Below are 12,934 nucleotides of genomic sequence, written 5' to 3'. Positions count from 1 at the left end.
AAAACCGGGCAACAGAATGGGGTGGGGGACCCAGATGGGCTTGGACCCTCAACTAAGTAGGAGTCAAGGATCTGGGGACTCAGCAGGTGGGAACCGTAGGGAATACCAGGGTCTCGCAAGAGAAGAGCCTGGTCCTCTCTTTCACTTCTACAAACACGAGAGTTGAATTCCAGACAAGATACATGCTGGGCTGGGCACAGCTACTCACCTGTCGTAGTAGGAGGGATTCCTGTAGATGCTGCAAAGAAAGAGGACACAACATCAGTCTCCACGAATGATGTGCAGAAAGAAGCTTCCCAGGCTCAGGACAAACAGAAATTCTGAAGGTCCGTCCTCACTAGCACAAAAAAGTCTTTCTGGCAGTGGTTGTGGGGGCAGAGCTGTAAACTACACCTCAGGGGCAGGATTTCACAAAGAACAGTGTTGAAGGATTTGAACTCAAAAGCTTTATACCCTCTCACGCTCGGCTGCTCTACAGGTTTCCTTAAACAAGGTGCTGAGGTCCATGCCTAAACCTGAGGTACACCAGGATGATGGGGGATGCAGGTTCCTGTCGAGCTATGAGGGAAACACCTGCCCTTCGGTGAAATCAGGAAGATGATAGAATATAGAAAGGAATAGTTTGTCTAGACCAAATAACAAACAAAACCAAGGGCAAATTTCGTGAGGACCCACCTGAGCAGATGACACTTGCGTCCTCAGAGTGCCTGCAGTTGTGCGAGTTCCAGCCATTGTGGCTGCAGCTCCACAGATAAGACTCGTGCCCGGAGCAGCGCACATCGTCTAGCACAATCGGTCCCGAGCCCTGACCAAAGCGGGCATTTCCTGGGGCCGAGGTGGCCCAGCCACAGCCCAGCTGCCTGCAGACCACGTTGGCATCATTGGTGTCCCAGCTGTCGTCGCACACGGTGCCCCACGAGCCTCTGTACAGGACCTCCACGCGGCCCTGACACCGGTCACCTCCGTTCACCAGCCTCAGGGCCAACCCCGAATCGGTCCCTACTAGGAGACAGGAAAATTGTCTTTCTCTGTGTTCTCGAAGAACTCCTGCATTCTCAGGGCAGGGGAATTCTTTCAGGGCCCAGGTGCCCTGGGTATGATTAATGTTCCCCAGCAACGGGACCCTCTGAAACCTTCTCATCATCATTCCAACTCAAGGGGCCACTTGATGCTACCTCTGAGTCTCAATTGACGAAGGAGTATTCACTGTTGGTTGCCCACAAACTTAGGATTTGAATTCTTGAGCCTGGCCATGCCATGCCGTGGGGAAAGGCAGAAACCAGTAGCCTGATGTATGCCACTGAGACTGCCTTGAACACAAGCTTTATGCCCAGAGAAACGACCCTGCTGGCCCAAGGTGCTGTCCTAGGTTCTAGCGTTCAGAGTGTCTATCTTCACCCCACTGTGGTATATCACGGACTCTGTTCCAGGCCCCAAAGCTTGTTCTGTAGGATCCTTTTTTGATGTTGACATGCTCCTGTTCTCTCAAGGCCCAGACATCTACTGAATCTAACAATCCTCGTTCATGACAACAGGCAGGAGTACCTGTCACTGTCATGTTGCTCTGCATACTTAGAGCTACCCAGGCCTCCTGGAGACAGAAAGCCATCAAAACTTGGCAGCATTAGGTCTTCTTGTGGGTAGGCCTTTTGGCACACTTAGCACCATAGCAGACATCATGATTCCTCAGTGTCCCCCGGACCCTGTCTTCTCTACCCATGAGCAGATCTGGGGCACTGACCAAATGTGATACTCAGGCCTTCAAGCTTCTATATAAGGAGGTTCCAATTCTTCACAGAAGATGGATAGATGTGACGAGCCCAAGAATAGATGCCCACCATCAGTAGTCATGATGGAAATGCAAATCCTAACCAAAGCAAGAAAGTACCCCTGCTCATTGCATCACTACAGTAAATGAGACAAAAGAAGAAGTGCTGATGAGGATGCAGAGACAGAAAAATCCTCAGATGCTGTTGGACTTGTGCCCAGAGCAGCCCACATTGTCCAGGAAAATTGGGCCCGAGCCCTGACCAAACCGGGCAATTCCAGGGGCCAAAGTGGGCCAGCCACAGCCCAGCCACCTGCAGAACACGTTGGCATCATTGGTGTGCCAGCTGTCAGTGCACACGGTGCCCCACGAGCCTCTGTACAGGACCTTTCGTGGCACTGACACCGGTCACCTCCGTTCACCAGCCTCAGGGCCGATCCAAAGGGAAAAAATGGGAAAATTTGAATCCCACACCTCCTTAAGACCTCCCTGTTAGAGACTCAGTGACTGGGAACCACAAAATGTGCCCACAAGGTCCTTAAGGAGCAATGATTCACCCCGAATGGAGAGAAAACAGATGGTTGAGAAGAAGAGAAACATTCCAAGAGGGGTGCCCAAAGACTTAAATGGCTGGATGGTTGATATGGTCGGAACAGCTAGTAGAAAGAAACACAAGTCAGATACAAAGCGCATTGGTGTCGCAACAGAATCAAAGGTAAAGAACATCATGCTGTATCTCCTGAGACCAGGCCTCCATGTGCTCCTGAGTAGACAGAGCCAGGCCTGCCACAGTCTCTCAGTCCTGAGGGAGCCTAACACTTGTCCTACCGCCATTGTCTTTCTTTATGTGATTGGGGACTGAGGTTCCGGCAGGTTGAATATCACTGCCAGGCTCAAAAGAGGCCACCAAGTCATTGCACTGTCTCCATGTGGAAACTGCAAGAATGAGTCTGGACACAGCTGAACATAACTCCAAGTCCACCAGCTCAGGTGCAATGCTCTCACTCTTTGCAAGGCAAAAGTGACTAGTGCCCTAGTGCCCTAGTGCAGGAGGTCAGCCTGAGCCTGGTCTAGCTAACTCGTTGCGGGTCATAACTGTGTAATGAGATCAAAGGCAGCCGATTAAAAGGATGGGAAGAAATATTCCAGGACAGCCTCAAGTGGCCATTTCAGTTCTTAAGAGTGAAGAAATAGCCATTCCAGGATGGAAAATTTACTTGTAAAGAGTAGATGAGATGTGTTATTATCCATTTACTGTCTCCCTCCCTTCTCTCAGAGCTTTTGAGATTCCCCTGAGATATAAAAGTCTACATTCGATTCTTTGAAGAATGCCTTGTTCGATCTCGACAAGCAGGGCAAGGAGCTCTCCTTATTGAAACAAGTGTTATCCACGAAGCCTGAAGGATAAAAAGGCTGCGTGTCCTGAGGGAGAGGCAGGCTGTGTGTGTGCGTGCATCTTGGGTGCAGTGTATGGTGGGGCAGATCTGAGTAGGTTACATGCACAAGTTCAAGCGGCCTGTGCATTTACAGGCCTCTACTGCATGGACAGCCTGTCTGGGGATGATAACCCCGTGTCCTTAAGTGGAAACATATGATACCTACCATCAGTGGTTGTAGATGAAGGGCGCCACCAATCTAGAAAGAAAATGAAGTACTTTTAGGACTTTACTGGATGACTTTTCATTCTGTGCTCGTTAGTTGGTAAGCAAAGGTCAATTCTATGCCTTCCTGATGTACTTCCCAGAGTCTGGACAATTCCACTTTACACTGTGAATGGCCCAGATGGCCTGGAGTATGGCGCTAGTAGTTCCCAACATACTCGGCACTGACTATTTCCACCGTGGGGTAGAGAACACTTTGGGGATGACTCTCCCAACAGGAAGGAATTCTGGAACACACAAGCACTGGAAGGAGTCCTGTTGGTGCCTATTTCTCAAATGCTCCCAATTCTGACTTGAATATTTACTTTCTTTTTTTTATAAATTTATTTTTTATTGGTGTTCAATTTGCCAACATATAGAATAACACCCAGTGCTCATCCCGTCAGAGCCCACCTCAGTGCCCATCACCCAGTCTCCCCCATCCCCGATGCACCTCCCCTTCCACCACCCCTGGTTCATTTCCCACAGTTAGGAGTCTTTCATGTTCTGTCCCCTTTCTGATATTTCCCATTTATTTTTTCTCCTTTCCCCTTTATTCCCTTTCCCTACTTTCATCTGAATTGAAGAGAGGGGACCAACAGCATTTCCACTGTAAACTCTCTAATCAAAACCGGGCTACAGAAGGTGTGGGAGATCCAGATGGGCCTGGAGTTTCAACTAAGTAGGAGTCAAGGATCTGGGGACTCAGCTGCTGGTCATGGTAGCAAACACCAGAGTATCGGAAGAGAAGAGAAGAGTTCTCTTTCAACCTCTAGAAACACGAGAGTTGAATTCCAGACAAGATACATGCTGGCCTGGGCACAGCTACTCACCTGTCGTAGTAGGAGGGATTCCTGTAGATGCTGCAAAGAAAGAGGACACAACATCAGTCTCCATGAATGATGTGCAGAAAGAAGCTTCCCAGGCTCAGGACAAACAGAAATTCTGAAGGTCCGTCCTCACTAGCACAAGAAAGTCTTTCTGGCAGTGGTTCGGGGGCAGAGCTGTAAACTACACCTCAGGGGCAGGATTTCACAAAGAACAGTGTTGAAGGATTTGAACTCAAAAGCTTTATACCCTCTCACGCTCGGCTGCTCTACAGGTTTCCTTAAACAAGGTGCTGAGGTCCATGCCTAAACCTGAGGTACACCAGGATGATGGGGGATGCAGGTTCCTGTCGAGCTATGAGGGTAACACCTGCCCTTCGGTGAAATCAGGAAGATGATAGAATATAGAAAGGAATAGTTTGTCTAGACCAAATAACAAACAAAACCAAGGGCAAATTTCGTGAGGACCCACCTGAGCAGATGACACTTGCGTCCTCAGAGTGCCTGCAGTTGTGCGAGTTCCAGCCATTGTGGCTGCAGCTCCACAGATAAGACTCGTGCCCGGAGCAGCGCACATCGTCTAGCACAATCGGGCCCGAGCCCTGACCAAAGCGGGCATTTCCTGGGGCCGAGGTGGCCCAGCCACAGCCCAGCTGCCTGCAGACCACGTTGGCATCATTGGTGTCCCAGCTGTCGTCGCACACGGTGCCCCACGAGCCTCTGTACAGGACCTCCACGCGGCCCTGACACCGGTCACCTCCGTTCACCAGCCTCAGGGCCAACCCCGAATCGGTCCCTACTAGGAGACAGGAAAATTGTCTTTCTCTGTGTTCTCGAAGAACTCCTGCATTCTCAGGGCAGGGGAATTCTTTCAGGGCCCAGGTGCCCTGGGTATGATTAATGTTCCCCAGCAACGGGACCCTCTGAAACCTTCTCATCATCATTCCAACTCAAGGGGCCACTTGATGCTACCTCTGAGTCTCAATTGACTTAGGAGTATTCACTGTTGGTTGCCCACAAACTTAGGATTTGAATTCTTGAGCCTGGCCATGCCATGCCGTGGGGAAAGGCAGAAACCAGTAGCCTGATGTATGCCACTGAGACTGCCATGAACACAAGCTTTATGCCCAGAGAAACGACCCTGCTGGCCCAAGGTGCTGTCCTAGGTTCTAGCGTTCAGAGTGTCTATCTTCACCCCACTGTGGTATATCACGGACTCTGTTCCAGGCCCCAAAGCTTGTTCTGTAGGATCCTTTTTTGATGTTGACATGCTCCTGTTCTCTCAAGGCCCAGACATCTACTGAATCTAACAATCCTCGTTCATGACAACAGGCAGGAGTACCTGTCACTGTCATGTTGCTCTGCATACTTAGAGCTACCCAGGCCTCCTGGAGACAGAAAGCCATCAAAACTTGGCAGCATTAGGTCTTCTTGTGGGTAGGCCTTTTGGCACACTTAGCACCATAGCAGATATCATGATTCCTCAGTGTCCCCCGGACCCTGTCTTCTCTACCCATGAGCAGATCTGGGGCACTGACCAAATGTGATACTCAGGCCTTCAAGCTTCTATATAATGAGGTTCCAATTCTTCACAGAAGATGGATAGATGTGACGAGCCCAAGAATAGATGCCCACCATCAGTAGTCATGATGGAAATGCAAATCCTAACCAAAGCAAGAAAGTACCCCTGCTCATTGCATCACTACAGTAAATGAGACAAAAGAAGAAGTGCTGATGAGGATGCAGAGACAGAAAAATCCTCAGATGCTGTTGGACTTGTGCCCAGAGCAGCCCACATTGTCCAGGAAAATTGGGCCCGAGCCCTGACCAAACCGGGCATTTCCAGGGGCCAAAGTGGGCCAGCCACAGCCCAGCCACCTGCAGAACACGTTGGCATCATTGGTGTGCCAGCTGTCAGTGCACACGGTGCCCCACGAGCCTCTGTACAGGACCTTTCGTGGCACTGACACCGGTCACCTCCGTTCACCAGCCTCAGGGCCGATCCAAAGGGAAAAAATGGGAAAATTTGAATCCCACACCTCCTTAAGACCTGCCTGTTAGAGACTCAGTGACTGGGAACCACAAAATGTGCCCACAAGGTCCTTAAGGAGCAATGATTCACCCCGAATGGAGAGAAAACAGATGGTTGAGAAGAAGAGAAACATTCCAAGAGGGGTGCCCAAAGACTTAAATGGCTGGATGGTTGATTGGTCGGAACAGCTAGTAGAAAGAAACACAAGTCAGATACAAAGCGCATTGGTGTCGCAACAGAATCAAAGGTAAAGAACATCATGCTTTATCTCCTGAGACCAGGCCTCCATGTGCTCCTGAGTAGACAGAGCCAGGCCTGCCACAGTCTCTCAGTCCTGAGGGAGCCTAATACTTGTCCTACCGCCATTGTCTTTCTTTATGTGATTGGGGACTGAGGTTCCGGCAGGTTGAATATCACTGCCAGGCTCAAAAGAGGCCACCAAGTCATTGCACTGTCTCCATGTGGAAACCGCAAGAATGAGTCTGGACACAGCTGAACATAACTCCAAGTCCACCAGCTCAGGTGCAATGCTCTCACTCTTTGCAAGGCAAAAGTGACTAGTGCCCTAGTGCCCTAGTGCAGGAGGTCAGCCTGAGCCTGGTCTAGCTAACTCGTTGCGGGTCATAACTGTGTAATGAGATCAAAGGCAGCCGATTAAAAGGATGGGAAGAAATATTCCAGGACAGCCTCAAGTGGCCATTTCAGTTCTTAAGAGTGAAGAAATAGCCATTCCAGGATGGAAAATATACTTGTAAAGAGTAGATGAGATGTGTTATTATCCATTTACTGTCTCCCTCCCTTCTCTCAGAGCTTTTGAGATTACCCTGAGATATAAAAGTCTACATTCGATTCTTTGAAGAATGCCTTGTTCGATCTCGACAAGCAGGGCAAGGAGCTCTCCTTATTGAAACAAGTGTTATCCACGAAGCCTGAAGGATAAAAAGGCTGCGTGTCCTGAGGGAGAGGCAGGCTGTGTGTGTGCGTGCATCTTGGGTGCAGTGTATGGTGGGGCAGATCTGAGTAGGTTACATGCACAAGTTCAAGTGGCCTGTGCATTTACAGGCCTCTACTGCATGGACAGCCTGTCTGGGGATGATAACCCCGTGTCCTTAAGTGGAAACATATGATACCTACCATCAGTGGTTGTAGATGAAGGGCGCCACCAATCTAGAAAGAAAATGAAGTACTTTTAGGACTTTACTGGATGACTTTTCATTCTGTGCTCGTTAGTTGGTAAGCAAAGGTCAATTCTATGCCTTCCTGATGTACTTCCGAGAGTCTGGACAATTCCACTTTACACTGTGAATGGCCCAGATGGCCTGGAGTATGACGTTAGTAGTTCCCAACATACTCGGCACTGACTATTTCCACCGTGGGGTAGAGAACACTTTGGGGATGACTCTCCCAACAGGAAGGAATTCTGGAACACACAAGCACTGGAAGGAGTCCTGTTGGTGCCTATTTCTCAAATGCTCCCAATTCTGACTTGAATATTTACTTTCTTTTTTTTATAAATTTATTTTTTATTGGTGTTCAATTTGCCAACATATAGAATAACACCCAGTGCTCATCCCGTCAGAGCCCACCTCAGTCCCATCACCCAGTCTCCCCCATCCCCGATGCACCTCCCCTTCCACCACCCCTGGTTCATTTCCCACAGTTAGGAGTCTTTCATGTTCTGTCCCCTTTCTGATATTTCCCATTTATTTTTTCTCCTTTCCCCTTTATTCCCTTTCCCTACTTTCATCTGAATTGAAGAGAGGGGACCAACAGCATTTCCACTGTAAACTCTCTAATCAAAACCGGGCTACAGAAGGTGTGGGAGATCCAGATGGGCCTGGAGTTTCAACTAAGTAGGAGTCAAGGATCTGGGGACTCAGCTGCTGGTCATGGTAGCAAACACCAGAGTATCGGAAGAGAAGAGAAGAGTTCTCTTTCAACCTCTAGAAACACGAGAGTTGAATTCCAGACAAGATACATGCTGGCCTGGGCACAGCTACTCACCTGTCGTAGTAGGAGGGATTCCTGTAGATGCTGCAAAGAAAGAGGACACAACATCAGTCTCCACGAATGATGTGCAGAAAGAAGCTTCCCAGGCTCAGGACAAACAGAAATTCTGAAGGTCCGTCCTCACTAGCACCAGAAAGTCTTTCTGGCAGTGGTTCGGGGGCAGAGCTGTAAACTACACCTCAGGGGCAGGATTTCACAAAGAACTGTGTTGAAGGATTTGAACTCAAAAGCTTTATACCCTCCCACACTCGGCTGCTCTACAGGTTTCCTTAAACAAGGTGCTGAGGTCCATGCCTAAACCTGAGGTACACCAGGATGATGGGGGATGCAGGTTCCTGTCGAGCTATGAGGGTAACACCTGCCCTTCGGTGAAATCAGGAAGATGATAGAATATAGAAAGGAATAGTTTGTCTAGACCAAATAACAAACAAAACCAAGGGCAAATTTCGTGAGGACCCACCTGAGCAGATGACACTTGCGTCCTCAGAGTGCCCTGCAGTTGTGCGAGTTCCAGCCATTGTGGCTGCAGCTCCACAGATAAGACTCGTGCCCGGAGCAGCGCACATCGTCTAGCACAATCGGGCCCGAGCCCTGACCAAAGCGGGCATTTCCTGGGGCCGAGGTGGCCCAGCCACAGCCCAGCTGCCTGCAGACCACGTTGGCATCATTGGTGTCCCAGCTGTCGTCGCACACGGTGCCCCACGAGCCTCTGTACAGGACCTCCACGCGGCCCTGACACCGGTCACCTCCGTTCACCAGCCTCAGGGCCAACCCCGAATCGGTCCCTACTAGGAGACAGGAAAATTGTCTTTCTCTGTGTTCTCGAACAAGAACTCCTGCCTCTGAGTGCAGGATAATTTCTTCCAGGGGCCCGTGTTCTGGATTCAATTAATGTTTCCTAGCAACAGGACTCTCTGAGTCTTGCTCATCATCATCATCCTCACGGGGCACTTTGATGGTACCTTTTAGTTCAGCTGACTTATGCGTGTTACTACGTGTTGCACAAAATATCAGGAGATGAAATCCTGAGATTGGTCCCACAATGCAGGGGAGAATATAAGATGCCAGTAGTCTGATACAGTAGCACAGAGACTACCTTGAACACCGTCTTCAGTCCCAGTAATTATTCTGGTCACCAAGAAGGAACTGTCCTAGGCCCTAGTGATCAGAGAGTCTACCTTCACTGGATGGTCCTATATTACAGACCTGAGGACTAGGCTTATTCTTAAGAATTCTTTTCTGCTGACTACTTGTGCTGTTCTCTCAAGCCCCAAGCTTGTACTAAAACTTATCAATCCTCCAATTATCAAGGAGATGGGCAATAGTAACTGTCACTCACTCAGTAGTGCACACATAGTGCTGCCTAGAACTCTAGGGAGCAGAGTATTAATAAAACATGCTAGCAATAGGCCTCCTAGCAGGAGGGCATTTGCAAATTTCAGGAGACCACACATCACATTTCTTCAGTGTCCTTCTCCCAAGGACCCTGCCATCTCTCCACCATGAGCTGGGCAGGGGCAGTGACCCTGGTCTGGTCCTCAGGATAGTAGGGGTCTATAAAATGAGGATTCTGCTCTATAAAGAAGAAAGACACATGCAGCAACCAAGTGAACACACCTCCACCATTAGTGTCCCTCCAGGAAATGAAAATCCTAAATACAGTGAAAAAGGACCTCCCACCTACTAGATGACTACAATAGAAGAGACTGACGAAGATGTGAAGAAACCAGAACCCTCTAAAGCTGCCAAACTAAACTGGTACAGCTGCTATGCTAAGCTCTTCCATGTTTCCCCCAAACTCAAAGACAAAATCATCATATGAACTTCAATTCCACTCCTAATATCCACCCAGAGGAGTTGGAAGAAGGTGTGTGACAAAAATCATGGGCACAGAAGTTCCCAGGAAGACGATTCAAAATAGTCAGCGGCGGAAACTCTCCACTTTATCTGTCCATGAACAGATTAATGGGATCATAATGTGGGTGGGGATGCATGCTGCCAAAGTTGACACACCTCTTCATGATTAATCCTGAGAGAAACTGCTGGTGGAAAGAAGCCAGTCACAAAAAGCCACATAGTGGCTACCTCCATTCGTAGGAAATGTCCAGAATATGCAAATCCAGACAAGGAAGGCAACCAGGTGAGAGCCTGGAAGGTAGGAATTGTGACTAGTTCAGGGCATGGGATATTGAATAAAGTGATAAGAAATTCTGGAACCAATTAATTGATGCTTTTGGCAGTCAGTAGACTAAAAGGGGCTCATCCGCACAGTAAAATAGCAATTTTATATTAGGAGAATTGCACATCATGATAGGGCACTAAAGTATTAATTATTTGGACTTTTCTCCAGTGCTGGGGTTCTGAATCCATGATCCCAGTCTCACTGGAGGGTGCACTTAGCATGAGTTGAAACACCTACTATGTCCAAGGAAGACAAGCAACCAGCCGTAGGGACTATTCAGGCCCTATCAGTTCCTCGATGCACATTACACTGTCAACTCAGACCCTGACACTGGACCAGAGGCCAGCTCAAGAGCAGACGCCAACATGGGCTGACACGCATAAAGGGACAAGGCTCTGTGTGGGGGCTGTGGAACCCAGGGCTGCACTGAGGGGGTATTAGGAAAGGGCCAAGTTCCAAAAGGGCAGTGTTCTCTTCATGTCTCTAATCTCTTGCACTGATTTTGCGGTAGACAAACTATCCTTTCTATGAAACACAACAGTCAAACCGCTTTCCATGAGGTTCAAGTAGGGCCTAGAGCCAACTCCTCTCCATTTCCACGGGGGAATATGAAGGTGGGCATATGGACCCTGACCAGCCCATCAGACACAGGAACATGGTTCTATTGAAGCAGGTATTGCCAAGCACACTACCTAACGTCCTTACAGGAAACGTCACCCAGCCCTCTGGGCACAAGCAGAATCCTTCTCTTGTGACACAGGGGCTTGGGGTTGGCAACTGCCTCTCACATGCAGAAAGCAAAGCAAGGGTGAAGCCCGTCCATATAAGAAACAGGAGAGAGAAGAAAATCTGGCGGCAGATAGCTCATGAAACATCCACACCCGAAGTTCGTGAAGGTACAGCCTGCTCGAAACATCTTAAATGTGAGTGACTTTGATATAATAGTTCTGTGCTAGGATAAGAGAAGCCGAGCTGGTTTCCTCTATCACTTACTGATATATCTCCAAACTGGAGGTTGACTGATAATAATCACGTTTGGATAAAGGACCTCCCTCCCACAGGACCAGGGGGTGAGGTCAGATGCCAAACTCAGGATTTCAGAATTTCCCTGAAACCAGTTGAGTACTGGGAGAATTTGCATACTTTTCAGGATCTGCAGGATGCTTGCCCTAGGGAGTTGTATCCCACCAATCTTCAGAGAAACACAAAGCAGGATGACAAAGGATTAGAAACTTCTGCATCCCAGTGTTCCTGGAGGTATATCTGATCTAAATATCTTACATGTGAGAGCCACTGAGTTGAGATCTCTGCTAGCTTTAGAGGAGCTGAACTGGGTTCTTGTCAAATGCAAACAAAAACGTCATGACTGACATCTCCCCAAACTGGTAGGAGGCTGGAAAAATAACTCTTGTGGCTAAAGGGAACCCCCACACACACTGGATGGGGAGGTGAGGTCAGACACTACACTCAACAATCTGGAGTTTCATCCAGTCGGGCTGACTATGGTGTGAATCTGGATACTTAGGCAGACACTGAGGATGCTGACCATTGGTAGTTGTATACCACCGATATGCAGAGAAACACAAAGCAGGGTTAGAAAGGTTGGAAATAGAACCAAGCTTGGCTCAAGTGATGAGTCAGTGGGACAGGGACAGTGGCGTCTGGTGAGTTCTGCTAGCTGGAGGGGAAAGGGGGAATCATGAGAGTTTTTGGCAGGCATCATGACACTTGCACACCTGCATCCTGCCCCCTTCCACCTGCGGGGGCGGGGAGGCTGTGTAAGCCTCCTGCTCTGATACCTTTTCTGGTGCAAAGACCTTGTGTACATCAGCCAGATCCCTCCACATCTCTCAGCCTGGCATGTCCCTTGTCCCTTAGAAACCTTTGCCACTTGTCTATCTTGACTCATAGATGACGCAGGAGATCCTCACAGGAATCTTGGAAGAAAGAGTCAGGAGCATTCAGGGTCAACATGGAGCCAGCTGTATATCCCTGTATCTAGAGCACCTTCTTCTCATAGTGGTCTCAAATCCCTGGGGCTCTGTCCCTACCACTTTGGATATACACATTGGATTGTGATAAATCTGAGGGTGATGCAAATGCTGAACATTGGGAAGGATCCAGCCTGCTCTGACGGCTCTCTAAGAAGACATCAGTGCTCCCTATGGCTCCTTCTCCCACTCTGCTGTCTCCCCAGACAGCATTTCAATTGAAATTCTTGGCACCCATGGCTAGTTCTCTGAATTGGTAGGCAACAGTCTCTTGGGATGCTGGGAAAGGATTAGATGATAACTCATGGATGATGGGAAAATGGGGCCATTTGAATCCCGTGTCCATGTAAGAGCTGCCTGTTAGAGGCTCAGTGACTGGGAACCACAAAATGTGCCCACAAGGTCCTCAAGGAGCAATGATTCACCCGAAATGGAGAGAAAAGGGATGGATGGGAAAGGAGAAAAGAAACATTCCAAATACGGT

General features: G+C 48.9%; 1 protein-coding gene across 50 annotated transcripts in view; it reads right to left on the bottom strand.

The window, feature by feature from the left end:
- Window positions 1-12,934, bottom strand: part of DMBT1 (deleted in malignant brain tumors 1) — a 110,204-nt gene that overhangs the window by 41,375 nt on the left and 55,895 nt on the right. For 23 of the 50 annotated variants that reach the window (XM_049103226.1, XM_049103244.1, XM_049103220.1 and 20 more), the window contains 5 exons: window positions 4,708-5,034; window positions 4,242-4,271; window positions 3,371-3,403; window positions 676-1,002; window positions 209-238 (listed from right to left, as the gene is read on the bottom strand). The exons of 2 other annotated variants lie outside the window; for them this stretch is intronic. In XM_049103226.1, the coding sequence (XP_048959183.1) occupies window positions 209-238; window positions 676-1,002; window positions 3,371-3,403; window positions 4,242-4,271; window positions 4,708-5,034 (747 nt within the window). The remainder of the gene's footprint in view (window positions 1-208; window positions 239-675; window positions 1,003-3,370; window positions 3,404-4,241; window positions 4,272-4,707; window positions 5,035-12,934) is intronic. 25 more of the 50 variants (XM_049103250.1, XM_049103253.1, XM_049103257.1 and 22 more) reach the window with 10 other exon arrangements.

The sequence above is a fragment of the Canis lupus genome, chromosome 28 (assembly GCF_003254725.2).
Source record: "Canis lupus dingo isolate Sandy chromosome 28, ASM325472v2, whole genome shotgun sequence".
Classification (NCBI taxonomy): domain Eukaryota; kingdom Metazoa; phylum Chordata; class Mammalia; order Carnivora; family Canidae; genus Canis; species Canis lupus.
Note: the sequence above shows the minus strand (reverse complement) of the source record. Positions and strands in the feature narration are given on the sequence as shown.